This window comes from Mixophyes fleayi, chromosome 9, assembly GCF_038048845.1.
Source record: "Mixophyes fleayi isolate aMixFle1 chromosome 9, aMixFle1.hap1, whole genome shotgun sequence".
Lineage (NCBI taxonomy): Eukaryota > Metazoa > Chordata > Amphibia > Anura > Limnodynastidae > Mixophyes > Mixophyes fleayi.
This window is the reverse complement of record NC_134410.1, coordinates 116655636-116678420: the sequence shown is the minus strand read 5'-3', so window position 1 is coordinate 116678420 and position 22785 is coordinate 116655636. Positions and strand designations below refer to the sequence as shown.

General features: G+C 42.5%; 1 protein-coding gene across 1 annotated transcript; it reads left to right on the top strand.

Annotated features, from left to right (window-relative positions):
• Positions 1-239: 239 nt before the first annotated feature.
• ST6GALNAC4 (ST6 N-acetylgalactosaminide alpha-2,6-sialyltransferase 4) lies at positions 240-12150 on the top strand. Its single transcript, XM_075185169.1, has 6 exons — positions 240-477; positions 2400-2441; positions 4172-4321; positions 6461-6870; positions 8248-8355; positions 9395-12150. Exons 2-6 carry the CDS (start codon positions 2430-2432, stop codon positions 9579-9581), a joined length of 867 nt encoding a protein of 288 aa, XP_075041270.1. The 5' UTR covers positions 240-477; positions 2400-2429; the 3' UTR covers positions 9582-12150.
• The last annotated feature ends 10635 nt before the right edge of the window (positions 12151-22785 follow it).

Below are 22785 nucleotides of genomic sequence, written 5' to 3'. Positions count from 1 at the left end.
CACAGTAGATGTACTATGCACTAATCTGATACTTGGTGATGATACAATTTAATTACATTTAGATGATAACTGATAAAGGATGCTGAGTAAGAACACAGAACAGAGCAGCCATCATATAATGCTGCAGTAATCTGATGATACCTGGTGATGATACAATGTAATTACATTTAGATGATAACTGATAAAGGATGCTGAGTAAGAACACAGAACAGAGCAGCCATCATATAATGCTGCAGTAATCTGAGGAGGCCAACAAGGGGCATTAATGACAGATATTCAGTAATACATCTGCACATGGGACCTAGGGGCAGTGGGTAACACATCGTGTCAGTGAGGTGGGGGTCTGTCACGTTTTGTCTGTATGGAGGCGGGATCGAGGCTTCCTGATCCGGGGCGAGGAGAGCTCTGTGCAGGCCTCGGACTGTGCTGCCGGCAGAGCCCATGCCAGGGGTACCCTGAGCGGCGGCCACCGGGGAGGTTAGTGCGGGCAGGTCCGTTATATAAATAGGGGGAGGGGAGGTTTAGGTATGTGCCACACACAGCCTGTGCCCAGGCTCATACCAGCGCAACATCCCTATCACTGCACCCCTAGCTCTGCACAGTGCACCCCTAACACTGCACGCTGCACCCCTAACTCTGCACACTGCACCCCTAACTCTGCACGCTGCACCCCTAACACTGCACGCTGCACCCCTAACTCTGCACGCTGCACCCCTAACTCTGCACGCTGCATCCCTAGCTCTGCACACTGCACCCCTAACACTGCATAGTGCACCCCTAACTGCACCCCTAGCTCTGCACACTGCACCCCTAACACTGCATGCTGCACCCCTAACTGCACACTGCACCCCTAACACTGCATAGTGCACCCCTAACTCTGCACACTGCACCCCTAACTCTGCACGCTGCACCCCTAGCTCTGCACACTGCACCCCTAGCTCTGCACACTGCACCCCTAACACTGCATGCTGCACCCCTAACTGCACACTGCACCCCTAACACTGCATAGTGCACCCCTAACTGCACCCCTAACTCTGCACACTGCACCCCTAACTCTGCACGCTGCACCCCTAGCTCTGCACACTGCACCCCTAGCTCTGCACACTGCACCCCTAACACTGCATGCTGCACCCCTAACTGCACACTGCACCCCTAACACTGCATAGTGCACCCCTAACTGCACCCCTAGCTCTGCACACTGCACCCCTAACACTGCACACTGCACCCCTAACTCTGCACACTGCACCCCTAACTCTGCACACTGCACCCCTAACTCTGCATCCCTAACACTGCATACTGGTCATTCATTTCTTGTGTGTTTGATGGTTTTGATGAAGGAATCTGAAGAATCCCGGGTGCTGAGCAGAGTATTTATACTATGTAGATCTATAACCATTCTACACACAGTGAGATACTGTAGTGGATTTTCAGCAATTGTGAAACTACAAGTTCCAGCATGCTGCAGCCGGTAGCTCCAGAGGTGCTATGTACACAGCCACAGGTTTACATCCTCTGCTACAGACCACACAAAGCAGATTTGGCAACTTTTTAAAGCAGCTTCTAGCCGGCTGTTGTGTGTTTATCAACTATTGTTCATCCCCCCTGTGCACAATGCAACACATCACACCCACTGCCATGACCTGAAAGTGTTAATATGTAACAACCTCAATAAAAGCAAACACACATACATGTGCGGACCACAGCTATGGAGAGCAACATGTTTTTATTAGTACATGCTATTTACTACTATAATAGTAGTGTATTAATCCTATTATTGTAAACTCTTTTAATAGTAACAACAATCACTTTTTAAACTCATTGTAATTCTGAAGGTGTAATTCATAGCTGTCCAGTTTTAAATGGTTTTGCCTGACAACCCACTGCATGGTTCATGATTTATTGTATTACTGCAGTGTCTGTCTGTATCTCCGGAAACTGTTAGTATTATTGTCATTTATTTGGAAGCTGCCACAGAGTTCCGCAGAAAAGTTTCTCTCCACATGCAGGGAAGAGGGTAGGTAGGGAAGAGAGCAGGGTGGCTCTAAGCTCCTGCCTATATTCTCATATCACAACCACAAGAACACTGGTGTTAGAAGTGGCACCAAAGATCTTGTGACTGTAAGGTAAATTATGGAGGTCCCTTTTTTCCATAAATAGCAGGGGACCTTCATCTGCTCATACCATGACACTGCCCCTGTCCTAACTAAATGTGAATATGTAACGGCATTGTGTGATCAAGCTATTGTTCTTTGCCTTAAGCCTTTTCCTGATGGATTGAGGCCCCCCGCAAGTCTTCCTCCTTCATTGTATGATCCCTGTGTGTTCCAGGGACTAGACATCCGTTGATTCAATCTGTCATTGACTTTGCCTTATTTAAGGTTTATTTTTTTACTTTCCAGGCCCTGGTGATACTCCGTAGCTGATGAAAGATGAAGATCTTAGTGAGTGATCTACTGTTGATAATAATTATAAATATAATGTGATCATCTGTATAGAACTGGACAGTTTCAAAGCTATATTGTAACATTAAGTGATCTGTATTTTAGATTAGGTCATAGAGGGTTTTTATTTAGAGGAAAATGGTCTCTGTAGTAATAGACATTCTATTACATACATGAAAACTGCGCCTTTGAACAATATGAAATGTAATTAGTGAAAGAGATGAATGAAATGTGTACTAGTGATTAAACTAATTTGAGACGGCAGCCAAGGACAATTGAGACTAATATGTATGTGCAAACATCATCATTATCATCAAAATGTATTTATATAGCGCCACTAATACCGCAGCGCTGTACAGAGAACTCACTCACATCAGTCCCTGCCCCATTGGGGCTTGCAGTCTATATTCCCTAACATACACACACACACAGACAGACTAAGGTCAAGAAAAATGTTATCCAGCGCTCAAAAACTGACAATATATAAATCACTCAGGGGGTATATTTACTAAACTGCGGGTTTGATAAAGTGGAGATGTTGCCTATAGCAACCAATCAGATTGTAGCTGTCATTTATTTAGTACATTCTATAAAATGACAACTAGAATCTGATTGGTTGCTATAGGCAACATCTCCACTTTTTCAAACCCGCTGTTTAGTAAATATACCCCTATGTGTTAGCATATAAGGGGAATTTTGTGCACAGTATAGGGATAATCTCACCTGCCAACGTCAAGGCATCTCCTGTAGGTGAATTCCTAGCCAGCGAAACAAATATATATTCAGGGTGTCACATTTAAAACCTCCCCTGAATCTCAACTTTCTAAAGCATGCAGCACCTGGAGATGTAATACCTTTGCAGAGAGACATCACTCTAGTTATGCAGTGTGACACTTCTGAACAATATACATCATATTACAGTATATTATTCTATATTTTTACTCCACTATTTTAGATAGCATTTAACGCATACAATAGACTATGTTTGGTTGATCTTATCCTGCATTGGAGACAAGCTAACCAGGGGCAAACGCAGGATTGGTAGAGGGGGGTTTCCACACCACGCTGCCAGCGGGCGTGACGCATGCATGGGGGCGTGGCTATCATTTTAGACAGTGCTTGGCTGCTCTCCAACTCTTCCTATCCCCATAATATACATGGGCAATGCTGCGTGGACTACTGTTAGGTGCACGCAGCTCTCCCTTTTCAAGCAGAGCCGTGTGAAGCGGAAGCAGGGTCCAGCCACCTCAATTATACAGCGGCCCAGGCTTGGAGGGGGGGGTGTTTCCAGGCACTAGGAAACCCCCCCTGGTTTGCCTATGCTAACTTCTTTGTGGAATGTTTGTTGCCCATGAAAATAATGGGATAAATATAAAGTAATTGGAAAAAAATGGAGGTCATTTGTTCCTCTAAACTGAACGATTTGGAAATTGGAAATAAAAACAAACAAACAAACAAGTTAAACAATATTCTTGAGAATGGATCTTATCAATTCATTAGGGATCAGTGACATTGCTGAGCACTGCACAATGTACAATAATGTCCCTGTTTCCTAGTGAATTGAGGTAACGTTGCTGCAGACGGCCGGTGTATATAACTTGTCTAGAGTTCTAGAACATCACAGAAGCCGCGTTACAAAGATTTTTAGCCAAATAAATGTAGCGTTCACCTTTGGCAAAGTGTCGCTTTGAATCGTTACGTCTCTAACTCTGTTTTGTTGTGATGTCCAGACCCGCGTGTGTGTGGCTAGTCTGCTGCTTAGTGCCATCCTCTGGCTGTGCTGGATGAGAGCAAACGTCAAGGAACAAGCAGAGAGTCCGCCATCCTTTCTACCTCATGTACTGCAGCTCTTGGGATACAGCCGACTACCGGATGGAGAGGTGAGGGAAATGCTATAATTAGGTCCTGTCCTTGAGGCATGCTGCTGACTTCTTCTCATTTGCATACTGGAGCCACTGGCACCAAATACCACCAGGAAAGGGAGGAGGAGATAATGTCAAAATAAACCTGTCTCCTGCAACGGAGTCGGCCATTTTGTCGACTGAACAAATATTCTCATGAGCAGCCTATCAGGTGTACAGGAACCAGTGACATCACTGAAGCACATGACCAGTATTCTTGAGACATATCCGATGTTCAGGAGGCACTTATTGAAATGACAATCTCCATTACCAGTCCACAGAACGGTTGCCCTAATGTTGAGCTTAAATCATGCAAACATTTTATAACAGTCACAGATATATCTCTAGCATTTTGTACTGTTAGCCTGAACCGTTGCCATGTATATGTTAGGTATGAAGTCAACATTTTTCTTTAATCATGCAGGCTAATGCAATGAATTCTGAAAGTAATTAGTAAATCAGCAAGAGAAATAAGTGTTAGGGATGGAGGTGGGTTCAATGTTGGGTATTGTAACCCCTTATACGGTCATTATTGTGCTCTATATATATATATATATATATATATATATATATATATCTAATATATAAATGCTTAGTGGCGTCTGTGTGTGTGTGAAAAAAAAAAACCCAAGTTGCAGCGCCACCTGCTGGGCAGAGTTATACACTGACCTACTAAATTCTTAGTGTGTGTGGGAAAAAAAATTCAAAAAGGGCTGAAATTTGGTAGGGCTCAAACTCATTTTCGTGAGGTAATTTTACCTCATGAACACACATGTGTAGAGGCGTGCGTTAGTGTGTGTGTGTGTGGAAAAAACTATTTTCTCAGAAAGGGCTCATCCAATTGACCTGAAATTTGGTATACTGACATTATTTGACAAAAAAATTAGAATAGTCAAGTCAGTTAACTTCCATCATCCCCCCTTCCCCCCGTGGGAGGGGTAGTAAAGGCTAAATTTACGAGTTGAGGGGTCAAACTCATTTTCGTGAGGTAATTTTACCTCATGAACACACATTAAAAAGGGCGCTTGCGTCGGGAACTAACGCTCTTCCCCTGGGGAGGCCTGGGCTAGGTCCAAATGCATGACACGAACCTTTTTAAGACCTTAAGTAGCTTGATTTGACTAGAATGCATGAGTATCATGCACGGGTTAACTTGTGTATATATATATATATATATATATATATATATATATGATGTATGGCTAATATTGGCATTATAGCTCATTCACTAACATTGCACTTAGGTACAAATATAAGCACTGAACCAAAGCAACCAATCAGCTATTTGCATTTAAGGCAGTGAGGGTCAACGTGAGAGAGGGGGAGCACACTAGGTATTCCGCGTGACCTCCCTCCACTCTGCAGAGGAGGTCATGTGACACAGAAGTCGACTGCCCCCTTCTGATAAGGTCGGGAGCAGCTGGCTAGGGGACCACTGGTGAAAGCTTAATGGACTATCTGTTTCCTACCGCTGATTTAAGACCTAATTTAGAATAGGCTGCAACTTTATTACAACCTAACCTGTGCATTTTTGAGTTGCATGTATCTTCAGGTACGCGCCACTCCAAAATACTGTGCCATTTAAGAGTATCTCGATCATCAAGTTGATGACGACTGCCGTTTAAGTAAAGCTTAATAAATAAATTATTAGCAGTAACCAGCTCACCGTATAAGAACTAATTACTGTTATAGAGGAGGGTGTTCCCCCCCCTACAGATACGCGCTATTGATCGTGCTTATCAGCTCATATCTTTAGACTAAGCTGAACGAAGCTACAAGTTTTACGCCTTCTAAGAGGCGTATTAGGAGACGTGGCCTGTCCTAAATAGACCACACTCGTACTATAAATCACTTGCACTTGCAATGCGCCTCTCCAGGCGTTGGTGGCTACCAGTGCAATTTAGGATACACTCCTGTTTCCGCTTTGTATTATGAGGCCCTTCCTGTCTAACTTGCCCTCAACAGTTAAAATCAAATTTCTTATTGGTTTCTATTCAGTGCAATTGTTGCATTTAAAAGCATTGTTAGTATATTGGCCCTAATATCTAGAGAATATCTGTATTTAACACCCCATGACTTTGATTTACTCTTGATTTTACTTTGTTTTTATCCCCAAAGCCACTAGTCAGGAACCCTTGTAAGACCTGCAGTGTGGTGTCCAGCTCGGGGCAGATGCTTGGGTCCGGCCTGGGGCAACAGATCGACCAGGCCGAGTGCATTCTGCGCATGAACACGGCGCCCACGGTTGGGTACGAGTCGGACGTGGGCAGCCGCAGCACGTTGAGGGTGGTGTCTCACACCAGCGTGCCGCTTCTACTCCGCAACCAGAGCTACTTCTTCCAGCACTCCCAGGACACGGTGTATGTGATATGGGGGCCCCCCAGGCAGATGGACACGGATAAGGGTACCACGTATCGCGCCTTGGTGCAGGCTAAAGGCAGATACCCCGGAGTGAGTATCTACACGCTCACACAGAACATGATGGTGCACTGCGACCAGATCTTCCAGAATGAGACTGGGAAGAACAGGCAAGTATCCTATGTATGATCTCTGTAGGGCAGTGATGGCTAACCTGTGACACTCCAGGTGTTGAGAAACTACAAGCCCCAGCATGCTTTGCCAGTAGATAACTGGCTGATAGCTGGCAGAGTATGCTAGGATTTGTAGTTTCACAACACCTGGAGTGTCACAGGTTTGCCATCAGTGCTGTAGGGTATTTATGGGGGATGACAGCATTAACGGGAGACCACCAATCAAAAACGGAATTCACCAACAAACCCATGTCAGAGCATGCACTCCTATAAAGTAAATGGTCCATTGGTTGGATGGGAATTTGGGGGAGGGAAGGGGGCTACTGGGCGCTCCTCTTACAGAGTTTTTCTATCTAAGGGCTACTTTATTGATCATTGTTGTTTTGCTTCCTTATGTGCTAGTGTGCTTCTAGCAATGAATTTATATAATCAGGCGAAGTGTCTGTCTGTGCCCTGAGATATGACTCTACTCTGCTTTCTGTATGTAGGTTCTTGCAATTTTCTTAAACCCCATTTAAAAAAAGAAAACAGGAATCCATCGGGAGAAATGATTAGACTTTCTAGCTAAACTGCTGAATAATTTAAGAGACTTGTGGCTGATATTGAAGAATTTAATGGGAAATAACTGTGCTACAAACACAAAATTTCCATTATTTTAATGGCTTGTACAAGCTCTCTCGATACATTTTCACATTTGTGGCTTCCATCTGTGCTTTTCAGCCTTGCCTATGTAGTCAGGCAGCGTTATTTTTAGTTGCCGTGGAATGCAACAGCTTTCTGGTGCTGTCTGCATTGGCTGCAATTGTTTCCCAGGGCTATGGAAATACCGCCTCGGTGTGATTATATAAATACAAAGCTGAAAAGCACAAAAGGGTGCCTGAACGGTAAAGCAGAGTATTTAGTAAAACTTGCAGGAGGGCATGCCTAAGCCAGTAAACTGGTCATCCAGTAGGTGTTTAAATGTATGATCTGTTTTATTTTGTAGATTATAGTTCCTCCCCAGGGGCGCAGCACGCCATCGCCTGGCCCCGTACCAGTATTTGAGGGGATGGGGGTGGCCCTCGCCACGGTTAGAAGAGGAGAGTGGCAGATGGAACGGCACCCCATAGCTACACCCCCTGCTTAGCTTTATCCCTGGTTCGTCCAAGAATAGTGACACAATAGTGATGGTGAATAACGCACCCTTTACATGAAGCAAATTTTCCCACATCTGACTTATGTTTGATAGACCCAGACAGACATTATGGGGTGTCTGAAACAACATTAAATCTATAATCCCTCTCCCCTTTCTCCCTGCTCATAGCTCCCGTTTTTATGGCCGGGCTATGGCTTGATAATGATAACAGCCGCTGTCCCTCCTTGTTCTCCCTGCAGGGCCATGTCTGGTACGTTTCTGAGCACGGGATGGTTCACCATGATTCTGGCCATGGAGCTGTGTGAGGAGGTCTCTGTGTATGGGATGGTCAGCGAGAACTATTGCAGGTACGGAGAACACACAGATATATTGTTTGTATAGGTTGTTCTCTGCCTGTGTATCCCAATGTCTGATATTCTACATATTTTATCTTTTTTTTTTTTACTTGCTTATTTTGTAAGTATCTGTACTTCCAGCAGTGGGAGAGCAAAAAAAAATCCTATTAAGTTCTTAGTTATCAGTAAAATCCATTCATATCTTTACTTGCTAGATAGCCATCTATAAGGTGTAGTTGTGTAACACGTTGTACTGAGAGTGCATTGTGCAGTGTGACCATAGAGAGTATATCATACTTGCCAACTTTTCCTCGTTAGCTTCAAGGGGATTCCGGGGGAGGTGGGCGTGTGGAGGCGGGTCTTGACGAATCGCATCATTTTGGCCCCGCCCTCTAAACGATTGTCACAATTTTGGCCAAGTACAGCAGGGGGCAGGGCTAAGATAATGCGATATTTGCGTCATTAAGCCTCCCCCGCCACTTATCTATTGCGGGGGCGAGAACCGGGAGGTTGCCCTGCTTGCCCGGGAGGTCTCCCAGAAATACAGGAGTCTCCTAGACATTCCGGAAGAGTAGGCAACTATGCGTTAAAGAAAAGCAGCTCTCTAGAGACTGAAGTGTCTTTTACATTTCTGTCTCCATTACTGAAGTCGTGTTGTCTTACCTGTCAGTCTTTGATTAAATCTTGGTCTCCATGAAAATGGCCACCTCCATAGGCATCAATACATGGACATAGGACACAATTTCTGAGCTGTGTCATCATGCCACAGATGGCGAAGCCAACCACGTCTTGTACTGGCTCAGCATCAGGGAGAATGCCAGACTCTTCAGGGAGTGAGGGAGATCACTCCTATTTCAGGGAGTCTCCCTGACATTCAGGGAGAGTTGGCAAGTATGTAGTATGTGGAGTGTGAAGTGTGTGGCGTGTTGTTGTATGTGTACAATGTAGATGTGGTAAAGTGGAAACATGGATCTGTATAAATATATGGTAACTATACCCATGAGATAAATGTATATACATTGGTGTAACATATATCCCCACCTTTCTGCAGGGATCGCTCACACCCTTTGGTGCCTTACCACTACTACGAGAAGGGCAGGCTGGACGAATGCACCACTTACATGATGCATGAAAGAGCCTCGCGGGGAGCCCACCGCTTCATCACAGAGAAAGCCGTCTTCTCCCGCTGGGCCCTCAGAAAACGAATCCTTTTCAAACACCCATCCTGGGGAACTTGAGGCTCGGAGCCATTATCACTTTTATACAGACATTTTTAGCCATTTTAATGCAAGCGACGTGCAAACTTTTAACCTCAAACTCTTCAGTGGGATGGTGCAGCCCCCCTTCATTCGGCCAACTCACACTCTGCTGCCATGGAAACCACAGGAGAAAAGAAAAATGATGACAATCTTTAAATATCAAAGGAAGGATTTATCTATCCTGTAAACGTGTGACAATTTCCGCCTACCTGTCAGATATTCAGGCTGCTGTTTATGACTTTTGTAGTCTGTCAGTATTTGGGTGATTATAATACCCTAATGGTCCGTTACCTGGGGCCGCTCACTCCGTGGGGATATATTAAGCAGTATTATTTAGTTATAGTGTTAAACCCGGATTGGGCATCCTGTAGCTCTCCCGCTGTTGTAGAACTGCAAGTTCCAGAATGCCCTGACAGCCATAGATTGCCTACCTCTGTTATAAGCATACCACATCCCTTTTCTGCACAGGTTATGCTTAACATATCCAAGTCTGGATGGCTGGTTTTAACTCTTTTAATTCCAGTTGTCCATCTATTGCATCAAATTAATGCTACAGTCATTTCTATGTATTATTTATTCACATATCCCACAATGCAATGCCTCCGACGTAAGATATTCAGTTCTTGCAACAAGATCTGCTTTTATTGCACTCCGATATAGCTGTTCTGATGAACCCTTTGTTTAAATAATAGGGTTGTCGTGTTATGCTTATATATTGAAAGCCTCCAGACTCCAACTTCCTTTCTGCTAATAAACTACAACTCCCATGATCCTTAGCTGCACATTAGACTGGGGTCGTTTCCTGACAACATGTGCAGGTACGGTAACCCATAGCAACCATTCAGCATGAGCTGTGATCAATCCAGTTGCCATGAATTACTGCAGCCTTTTACGTTGTTAGTAAGTTTAATTTACTGTTGGATTATGGAACTTTTAGCTTCATGGAAGCTGGAGGGCAATGATTTACAATGAAAGGAGAACCGTTTCTGTGCATTGCGAAATCTTAAATGTGGTAAACAGAACATATAGGTCAAATTGTGGTATATGTAGCTAGTATATTGTGATTATGTCACTGGTCACAGCTCTAGAATGGTTTAATTATGTGTAGTCAGACTTATTATGAGGTACTAAGAATATTAAAGTGCATTTGTGGCCTACAATCAGGGAAGGCAGCTGTTTTCTGGGAACTGGTGACAGCAGGCACCACCCACAAAATGGCTGCCTCCAGTAGACAGCAGGTACATTTTAAAGGTAGCTCTACAAATATGCAGCTAACTGTACACATTTTGCAAATAACCTCAAACATTTCAGCTCAAAGTTAATTTTGTTGTTCCTGTCAGTGACACATGTTGGCGTTGGGGCAAGGGGTGACCAAGGGGCCAGGAATTCGTAGTGTGTAAATCCAACCGTCTGAGATGCAATATCGTTAGTCAGTGGGATTTAAGGACTTCATAACCTACAATTAAAGCAGGTCATTCATATCAATATAAACATATATCCATCAAGCTCTGGGCCTTTCCAGTTATATTGGAACCATTTTGTATTGAGCAGTATATTTACAAGGCACCACAAAGGTCCATACAAAATGGAGGATCATGCAAGCTGCCGTTTGCCGGCCGATATGGAATTACAAGTTCCAACGTGGCTTATTAGCCTTACGCCCTGCTACCTGAGCACCATAAGACCCCTAAGCCTCTTTCTTGACAGCTAAAATTCGTTGCTGGCTAAATTGACATTTATAATGTGTTTGTATTTCAGGTTCTTGCAATTAACTTAATCCCCATTTAAAAAAAAAAAAAAAAAAGGAATCCATGATTAGACTTTCTAGACAAGCTGCTGAATAATTTAAGAGACTTGTGGCTGATATTGAAGAATTTAATCGGAAATAACTGTGCTACAAACACAAAATTTCCTTTCATTTAATGGCTTGTACAAGTTCTCTAGATACAGTTTCACACTTGCGGCTTCCATCTGTGCTTTTCAGCCTTGCTTATGTAGTCAGGCAGCGTTATTTTAGTTGCCGTGGAATGCAACAGCTTTCTTGTGCTGTCTGCATTGGCTGCAATTGTTTCCCAGGGCTATGGAAATACCGCCTCGGCATGATGATATAAATACAAAGCTGAAAAGCACAGAAGGGGACCTGAACGGTAAAGCAGAGTATTTGGTAAAACTTGCAGGAGGGCATGCCTAAGCCAGTAAATTAGTCATCCAGTAGGTGTTTTAAATGTATGACCTGTTTTATTTTGTAGATTATAGTTCCTCCCCAGGAGCGTAGCACTCCATAGCCTGGCCCCGTAGCAGTATTTGAGGGGATAGGGGGGGGTAGCTACACCCCTGCCACTGCTTAGCTCTGTCCCTGGTTCATCCAAGAATTAAGGATTTTATTTTATTTTATTTATTATGTGCTTATAAATGACTTATTGCCGTTTTAGTATTATTAATGTGCCTACGTTAGCATTTCATGTGCCTTTTTACCTGTGGACAATGCTAATATATTATTTTGTGTGGTTTCTTTCATTTTGCAGTAAAACGACTGAATGTTTTCTTACCCGAGTGATGTTTTGTGTGTAAACCTAGCTCTACAAACTCCAAAGTGTTGGGTTTTATATCATCATCATAATTTATTTATATAGCGCCAACATATTCCGTAGCGCTTTCACCATTATGGGGGAAAGCTACGTGGTCTGAAGCCTTCATGTTTTCAGATATAAATAGATGGCTAAAGCTGGGTACACACTACACGGTTTTCGTCCAATAATCGACTCAATCAGCCGACATACGACCGCTCGTTCAAAAGTCGGGTCAGTGTGTTTAGTGACACGATGGTGGAAAGTCTGCCCAAATGGACGATTGTCTCCTCATTTGGTTGGTCGTACCGTTTAATATTTTCGTTCCAATCTCGTTTCCGCTGTGCAGTGTGTATAAACTTCCAACCGATCCACAACAGTGAGTACGAAATTACAGTCATTGCTCACGACAACATGGCTGTAAAAAGTCGCTAAAGGGACGTCCGCTCTACCCTTTATCCTCCTAAACAAGGCTAGTGTGTATGCAGTCCATGGACCGAGCGATCGCACCATCGATCGCATGTAAAATCGCTCAGCATAAAAAGTTGGTGGGAAATTTCTGTAGTGTGTACCCAGCTTAAGTGGAGTTTTCACTTTCTATTGTTACGTGTTCTATTAAACATAAGTTATTCCACATACATCAATTATCTGTTTATCTGCATGTATTAACTATCAATAAGAGGAAAGGATAGCACCACCTATAGGTCACATTATAAAGGCATGGTAGACAACACTGTTGACATTCCAAGCAATTTCTTTTCAGCAATATTCCACTGGACCATGTAGTTATTCATGTTTGGACTGAATGAAATCACCTTCAGTTAAGTATTTATTATGACAGGTGTATAATAGCGGTCATAAATGTATTACACTACATCTGCAACCACAGTCGAGATGTTTCTTGAGCTTGTCCTCACCGGTTGACAATGGATACAGTCTCTGGCCTATGTCACCGCATGGATTCTACGTCTGTAACAGATCATCCCCGGAGGTCAATACTTCAATATACGATTGTCAACAGAATTGGCTCGGGGGAGGTCCCCATTAAATGTTTCTTATTTAACGTTTGTAAGGTGACACAATCTTCAGCAGCTTAAAAGGAGAAGAAAAGAAGCAAGTGATAAACGGAGAGAAAATTGTATGTGAAATGTTGCATTCCTGCGACAAATTGTTTCAATGATATGTAAGCATTACACAAATGGTTGCTAAAAATATGTAAAATAAAAAAATGTAATATTAGGCCCAGCTGAGAGGTCTAGTGAGTTACGTTTCCTCCAAATGATTAATATCCAATCAGACTTCATTCATCAGAATATAAAATCAGTTCCCCGTAGGTGTGGGTGATCTGAGCTGGATTAAGGCTTTGTGGGTCATGTGGCACTTAAGATAGGGGCCCCTATGGTCTAAAATTAATTGTATGGTGCCATCATTGAGGAAGAGAGTTACTTACCCAATTCTGAGTCGCTGGTTCTGGATATAATACACTACGAAGCCCCTTGATGATCTAAATGAAAAACAGCGAGCCCCCCCCCCCCTTGATGATCTCAAATAATAATAGTAAATTAATAATAGTTATTGTAGTTAGTAATAGTGTCACCTTTGATTATATACGTACCTTAGGGCTTCGTTCTTGTCTTCCTGGACAGTATGCCCCTGGCCTGTACCCCTGCCCCTTTAATCCGGCTCTGTGTGCAATTTATATTATTTGACTGATCCCTGAATGGCCGGATTGTTGCAGTTTGACTTGCTCAGTGACCTGTCTGTCTATGCAGCTAATTTAATGGATTTTGGTGAAAAATTTGCACCAAACCATAGCAACAAAAATTGTCTTTTACTTTCCAGCTTTCAAAAAGATACTCCATAGTGGTTATAAAGTCAGTGCTAATCTCAATGTGTAGAGAATGTTGTTGTCTATAATAGTCCAGTCAAAGGTTCCCTTAATCAAGTAGTAGAACCTCAATTACAGCTACTCCATCCCAAATAGGAACAAGTATCAATCCCATACTTGTCTACCTGTCCTGCATACAATTGTCAGGTCTAGTAATAGATCAAGTGGGAAAACTAAACACTTTATAACTAAAAATGCAAATAAATGCAAATGCAGAGCTTTTTTGGGGCTTGTACCCTAAAACTATAGAAAACAGGTAATCCGTGTCCAATTATGCTGTACCCTAAAACTACAGAAAACAGGTAATCCGTGTCCAATTATGTTGTACCCTAAAACTATAGAAAACATGTAATCCGTGTCCAATTATGCACCCTGCAACAATTTTTGAAGTGCAATACTTCTGACTCAAGCATCAGGCACACAAGGGCGGATCTAAATTGTTTTGGGGTCTTTTTTGGTGAGGGGAAGGGGTGATTTTAGAAGAGTTCTGCCCCCTCCAGCACTCTCATTAGTGGATAGTTCACACCATTCAACAATCAAAGTGTAGAGATCTCCCTCGACTCTGATTGGTGAATGGCCAGTGCCATCCACCAATCAGTGTGCTGCTGAGTTTCACACTGTCATATCCAATAAAAGTGTCCACACACAGTATGAAAACAAAGGTCTGATTGGTTGTTGTGAATTACTGTAGTAGTTTGTTTTGCAGTTATCAGTGCACCGCTTTTCATAAACATAAAAGCCCATTTTGCAATAAAGACAGAATTATAATTCCATACATAATACATTTCTGCTTTATTAATATAATATAATTGCTATTATTTTATAGATAGTAAAGTTTTGTTCACACTTTACAGCTCAGCAGCTATTTGAGTCCCAGAATGTGCACGTTGGGATTTCTATGTGCTCAGGGAGCTACGAGCTGAAATCCAGCGAGAGATTACCGTATTAACGGTAATATTTTTTAAACGCTCGATCTGGAATACAATTGAATACCCCCCTAAATATTAGTATCACATTTGGGGGGTATTCAATTGTCGGCGGGATAGCCGAAAATCCAGCGGTCTGCACAGGATTACCGTTATTACGGTAATTTACTCGCTGGATTTCAGCTCGCAGCTCAGGGGGCTGCGAGCTGAAATTCAGCGAGAGATTACCGTATTAACGGTAATAGTTTTTGAGCGCGGGATTTTCGGCGGTCCCGCCGTCAATTGAATATGCCCCTTTGAGTGTAACCCCATTATAGGAGTATAACTATATATAGTAGCACTTACAGCATTCAGTAAAAATCATATTATTTATGCAGTTTGAGTTACTGTACATTAGACATTATTTAGGTTACTTTTACATCTATGTGTGATTATGAATCTGTTCTCGATTGAAGCTTTGTCATATTTTATTGCCCACACAAATACTGCATGAAGGAAACGGTAGGTTCTAGACACATTTATACCATGGACTATAAACCAACATATTACTAAATGTAAGGCTAACAATCATGAGTCTTGCTGAGTTCAATAAAGACCCTGTACAGGGCTCAAATGAATATATCAGTTTTTGTGTCTGGTTTCATGTCTAAGTTTACTAGTTTAAAATTACAAGTTTTAAGTTCTGCATGAATCAAAAAAAAAATGTGAAAAAAAAACATTCCAAGAAAAGATCTATAAAATCTGTAATTTATTCTTCCACTGAAGCAGGAGAAGTAGCTGAAGTATAATCCTACAAATGTTTTGCAGACAAGCATATGATATCCCTCCGTCTCCCACATGCTCCATCTCATGCCCCTTTGTTCAGCCTCCTTATCTTCATCATATGTTCCATCTACCATGCCATCGTCTCCATCCAGATCTATATCCACCCATAGTTCCTGCACTCTTGTCTCCATCTACCATGCCATCGTCTCCATCCAGATCGATATCCACCCATAGTTCCTGCACTCTTGTCTCCATCTACCATGCCATCGTCTCCATCCAGATCTATATCCACCCATAGTTCATGCTCTCTTGTCTCCATTTACCATGCCATCGTCTCCATCCAGATCGATATCCACCCATAGTTCCTGCTCTCTTGTCTCCATCTACCATGCCATCGTCTCCATCCAGATCTATATCCACCCATAGTTCCTGCTCTCTTGTTTCCATCTACCATGCCATCGTCTCCATCCAGATTGATATCCACCCATAGTTCCAGCTCTCTTGTCTCCATCTACCATTCCATCGTCTCCATCCAGATCAATATCCACCCATAGTTCCTGCTCTCTTGTCTCCATCTACCATTCCATCGTCTCCATCCAGATTGATATCCACCCATAGTTCCAGCTCTCTTGTCTCCATCTACCATGCCATCGTCTCCATCCAGATTGATATCCACCCATAGTTCCAGCTCTCTTGTCTCCATCTACCATGCCATTGTCTCCATCCAGATATATATCCACCCATAGTTCCAGCTCTCGTCTCCATCTACCATGCCATCGTCTCCATCCAGATCGATATCCACCCATAGTTCCAGCTTTCTTGTCTCCATCTACCATGCCATCCTCTCCATCCAGATCGATATCTACCCATAGTTCCAGCTCTCGTCTCCATCTACCATGCCATCGTCTCCATCCAGATCGATATCCACCCATAATTCTTGCTCTCTTGTCTCCATCTACCATGCCATCGTCTCCATCCAGATCGATATCCACCCATAGTTCCCGCTCTCTTGTCTCCATCTACCATGCCACCGTCTCCATCCAGATTGATATCCACCCATAGTTCCAGCTCTCTTGTCTCCATCTACCATTCCATCGTCTCCATCCAGATCGATATCCACCCATTGTTCCAGCTCTCTTGTCTCCATCTACCATGCCATCGTCTCCATCCAGATCAATATCCACCCATAGTTCCTGCTCTCTTGTCTCCATCTACCATTCCATCGTCTCCATCCAGATTGATATCCACCCATAGTTCCAGCTCTCTTGTCTCCATCTACCATGCCATCGTCTCCATCCAGATTGATATCCACCCATAGTTCCAGCTCTCGTCTCCATCTACCATGCCATTGTCTCCATCCAGATCTATATCCACCCATAGTTCCAGCTCTCGTCTCCATCTACCATGCCATCGTCTCCATCCAGATCGATATCCACCCATACTTCCAGCTCTCTTGTCTCCATCTACCATGCCATCGTCTCCATCCAGATCGATATCTACCCATAGTTCCAGCTCTCTTGTCTCCATCTACCATGCCATCGTCTCCATCCAGATCGATATCCACCCATAGTTTCTGCTCTCTTGTCTCCATCTACCATGCCATCGTCTCCATCCAAATCGATATCCACCCATAGTTCCAGCTTTCTTGTCTCCATCTACCATGCCATTGTCTCCATCCAGATCGATATCCACCCATAGTTCCAGTTCTCGTCTCCATCTACCGTGCCATCTTCTCCATCCAGATCGATATCCACCCATAGTTCCTGCACTCTTGTCTCCATCTACCATGCCATCGTCTCCATCCAGATCGATATCCACCCATAGTTCCTGCTCTCTTGTCTCCATCTACCATGCCATGGTCTCCATCCAGATCTATATCCACCCATAGTTCCAGCTCTTGTCTCTTCTATCACCTCCATTTGCATGCTAGTAAATAGTGCCAGTCTAAATATAAAATACAGGAAGAGGTGGTCTGACATAGCTCTCTCTCTTAAAGAATAAGTAAATCAGGGTTCTCATAATTGAATATATTTATCTCTTTTATTGTGTAGAAATCAGTTCCATAGATCCTATAAACCAAATTTGATTCTTTATCTTAAATTGGAGAAGGTATAGTCTTTTTCCAGGACGTTGCCAGCATGCATTTTGCCCCATGTATGGCAGGGAATGCCAGCTTATCTGAGCATTTATTGAGGTTAGTGATTGGTAGACATAGGAAAGCTTCCATGGAGTTAAACGGATATTTACTTGTAAAATATCATAAAATAATGGAAATGTTAAGGCATGTCCACCAAATGTGGATAAAGTTCTGTTTGGGCTCTAAATTACCGGATCTGAACATATTATAAAATATTTCCAGATATGTGACTGTTGAATCTGTCGCCTGCTGTCTTCCTCATGGTGATTATACGCTGTGCTAGTTTTACACTGCTCTGTTGAATCTGCAGTGCTGTAACAAAAGCATCACTTTACTTTCAGTATAATGTGCATGGTTTTTTTTGTTTTTTTTTAAATAACTTTATTTATGTTGTCAAAAGGAGAAAAAAAAAAAGACAACAGTAGCCAGTAATCAAGATTATAAAACATACATAAGTGGGGGCTGGTTGGAAAATTTTAGCCTAGGGAGGGAAGGAGAGGGTGGGGGGCTGAGACTCTATTATGAACATTTTAAAGGAGGAAAAATGCTGGTAGCCCAGTGATCCAGCCAAAGGTAGCCCACTATAGGACCGGCTCAGCCAGCCCCTATACATAAGCAATTAAACGGTTTACACAGCCAGCGGGTGTGAACCATGTGCTGGGATTGGTGGAATCAAGGTGGATTGGAAAGTGGTGTCACAAGGGTGTGTGTTTGTGTCTGGCATAAGTAACAAAGGCCAATGGATGCTAAGAATAACAGGGAGGGGAGGTTTGGTGGAGGAGAGGTGATTATGCCTTTGAGAAATGTGATTTTGCAAAGCTGACGCCATCTTGTTGCCTTATAGCCATTTTGTTCTCTTATAGCTTAAAGACAGATTAGATACAGCTAGTTTGTAGGAGTTATTCATTGTTTTCAGGAGACTGTGCTCATGACCTGGCAGTACAGGAGATAATATTCACAAAGAAGAGGTAGAGAGTAGAAGACGTGTATATTAGGGGCACTCTATGATTGTTTATTTATATAAAACATACATTTTAATGGTTCATTTAAAACGATAATGAAGTCCCAAATTAGTACCTTAGTACCACTAGTAGCGAAATAAAACCAAAATAATAATCAAAATAAATTTGTTAAAAAGGCAGAACCAACTGCCTGGCCTCGCTGTGTGATGTGTTTTACAATTCCCTTAATTATATTATATCTGGGTAATATCGATCGTCATGCTGTCCAGGTGTCTGGCATAATAAGCAGTTTAACCTAATCAGTATAGGCACTATTCAAAGTGCAAGAGAGATAAGCTATATCATTACAAACAAATCCTTATTTGTATATATAGTATTATAAATCTAGTTCAAATGAATTATTTCCTTTCAATACTTTATTGATAGAGGGAGAGACAATTTGATAAGGTTGAATATATAACATTTAGGATCGAATCAAGACCATTATGTTTTCTTTTATAAAGTGAATAGGTCTAGATACCCCAATATAGTAAGAGTTGGTAGCGCGATTATATTATATCCCGTTTTACACCACTGTGACCTTGTTTATCACAGAGAACACCAAATGAGCTACCTTCCAGTATCACTCCCTAATGAGATTGATATGGTATCCCTCTTTGAACTGCAAACACTTCCTAACAGATTGGTTGTAAATAATCACGTTCCCCTCTATACAGAGTTGTGGGGAACGTGATTACAACCAATCTGTTAGGAAGTGTTTGCAGTTCAAAGAGGGATACCATATCAATCTCATTAGGGAGTGATACTGGAAGGTAGCTCATTTGGTGTTCTCTGTGATAAACAAGGTCACAGTGGTGTAAAACGGGATATAATATAATCGCGCTACCAACTCTTACTATATTGGGGTATCTAGACCTATTCACTTTATAAAAGAAAACATAATGGTCTTGATTCGATCCTAAATGTTATATATTCAACCTTATCAAATTGTCTCTCCCTCTATCAATAAAGTATTGAAAGGAAATAATTCATTTGAACTAGATTTATAATACTATATATACAAATAAGGATTTGTTTGTAATGATATAGCTTATCTCTCTTGCACTTTGAATAGTGCCTATACTGATTAGGTTAAACTGCTTATTATGCCAGACACCTGGACAGCATGACGATCGATATTACCCAGATATAATATAATTAAGGGAATTGTAAAACACATCACACAGCGAGGCCAGGCAGTTGGTTCTGCCTTTTTAACAAATTTATTTTGATTATTATTTTGGTTTTATTTCGCTACTAGTGGTACTAAGGTACTAATTTGGGACTTCATTATCGTTTTAAATGAACCATTAAAATGTATGTTTTATATAAATAAACAATCATAGAGTGCCCCTAATATACACGTCTTCTACTCTCTACCTCTTCTTTGTGAATATTAGTCCAACGTGTGTAGGGTGCACCAACCCAGCCATATGATAATAAATATTACAATAATAGACTGGGTATATGATTATCTGGTGCGTCGGTATATCTCCTTCTCAGTACAGGAGATAAGCCAACTCCCCCCTGGGGAGGTTTCCTGTGAGAGAATGTAGCAACATCTGTGTAAATGGAGCATGAGTGGTTAAAACCTTTTGGGGCGTAGTTTTCTGTAATACATGATTTTTGCTATATAGATATGGACTTGTAACTAATAAAGCAGAGTTAATTGTACACGCAAACCATGCAGTGTATTTAATTCTCACCAGATGATGAGCTCATAACTGATAAACTGACACTTACAGGTAAACAATCTCATTTAGATTCGACAACTTCTACTATAGCTTTGGGTCCTTCTGGAGTTAAGGGCCTCTTCACATTGCGTGACCTGTCCTGCCATGCAAACTCTGGCCGAGTCCAGATTCCTGATCTGACCGCTCTTCACACTCCATTCAATAGCATTCTCCAGCGATTTAAAGGTTTTTGGACAACCACGTAAAAAGTTCTGCGTACTGTTCAGCGCATCCATCGCTGTTCCTTCCACAACAACAATCATGCAGAGGCCCAGTAAGCTCGGCACAAGATTAGCAGCGGCGTTGTGCACAGCGATCGCTCTGCCCATGCTGTGATCAATGACCATGGTGGACAGCGGCAGATCTCCATACAAGACTTCCACCACGTTTCCAATGTCCCTGGCCATGGTCTCTGCAGAGGTTCCTCGGTGTTCCTTACTTAGTTTCACCACGGGCTCGCTAATCTAATGCGACAATTCTGCACTTAATTCGGCTGGTAATTGCAGTCCCATTCTCATCTTGGATCTAGACTGCAGACCAGGGGCGGATCCAGACTATTGCTATACCCCGAGCGATTTTAGGGGGGGGGGCGATTTAGGCCCCGCCCCTTCCTAATTTCTAAGGCTGCCGGCGGCTGCACAATATGCAGGTCCGCTCGGCAGTGACAGTGTGCTGCCCCGCTGCTCTGATTGTGTTTAAAACACAATCAAAGCAGCCGGGCAGCACACTGTGTGCAGCCGCATGCAGCTCGCCCCCCCCTGGATCCGCCACTGCTGCAGACCCCCAGGCATGGGAGGCTGAGGGGGTAACCGAACCCAGGTGGAAATGTTTTCCCAATGCAGACATGTTCTATCCAGTTATTCCCCTCCAGGACTCAGCCCACCAGCCAAAGCGGTTTCCATGTCGATAGTCGGATCACTTGCTCAGTATTTTATATTGTGTACAATGTGCATCATCTGTTATATAAAGTCACACCTGAGAATTGTTGTTTTATTGTTTAAAAATGTAAATAAAAAGTTTATAAATACAAACAAACAAAAACAAATGTTTTCATAATCCATGTTTTGGGAGATCTCTATGCCAATCTATAATCAGTAAAACTAGCCCCTGGTCTTGTGTCATCGATAACTACTAGCTGTGTAAGGAAAAGGGAGAACTCAAGTATCTTCCCAAATAATTTATAGTCTGTGTAATGGAATTATTACTAAAACTCTGCTATACTTTAGGAGAAAGATATTTTAGTTATAGAATTCACTACCAAAAGTGTGTGCGTACACAGACCCATAAAACATGGTCGTAAAATAGATCCGCCAATCAGCATGCTGCTCTGCGACCGCGCAGCGCTGCGGAATTAGTGGCGCTATATAAATAAATGATGATGATGACCACACAAAGATGGGATGTTAAAGTAGCTTATAAATATAATAAAAAAATTGTTAGCTATTGACGTCTGTCCGTGTTCCATCTTTAGCAGCAGTTATGTGAGTTTTTGTTTCTGTTTTACTCCTGTTTATTTTAGGAGGCTATGCGGGTAGTGATGTCAGATCGGATCTGAACAAGAGAGTAACCAAATACTGGTCCAAGAAGCCCAATCCTTTGTGTACACTTTTAGAGGAGTTTCTCAGAATACTTGTTATGGGTTCCATTGGATAAGTGTTCCTATCTTGTTTGTACACAGAGATGAGGCAGCTATTTGATTTGTAGTAACAGAAGAATGATAAATAGACCTCTTATTGAGAATTATGTCTTGACTTGACTTCTCTCCTCTGGCATTGATTCAACACACACAGAATTTTAACATGCTTACTGTTATTTTTTGTTAAATTTATAGTTGAAAGTTAGATCATACTCTCCCGGAATTTCCGGGAGATTTCTGAACTACGGGTAGGTCTCCCTGACTCACGGGAGAGTAGGGCATCCTCCCGAATTAGAGTCGAAATGACGCGACTCTCAAAGAAACGTGTCATCTTGGCCCCATCCCCCAACTGTAAAATGGCGAGAGTTCCTGGAGGGGGGTAAGGGCGGAGAGCGTGGGGCTTGATGAATCACGTCATTTTGGCACCGTCCCCGTTTGCATCATTACATCATGGGGCGTGGCCAAAATGACGTGATTCACCAAGCCCCGCCCTCTCCGACCATACCAACTCCAGGAACTCCTGGAAGGAC

Coding starts and splice junctions, on each gene's coding strand:
- ST6GALNAC4 (XM_075185169.1), top strand. Junction 4,322..6,460: donor GCCGACTACCGGATGGAGAG/GTGAGGGAAATG, acceptor TTATCCCCAAAG/CCACTAGTCAGGAACCCTTG. Junction 6,871..8,247: donor AATGAGACTGGGAAGAACAG/GCAAGTATCCTA, acceptor TTCTCCCTGCAG/GGCCATGTCTGGTACGTTTC.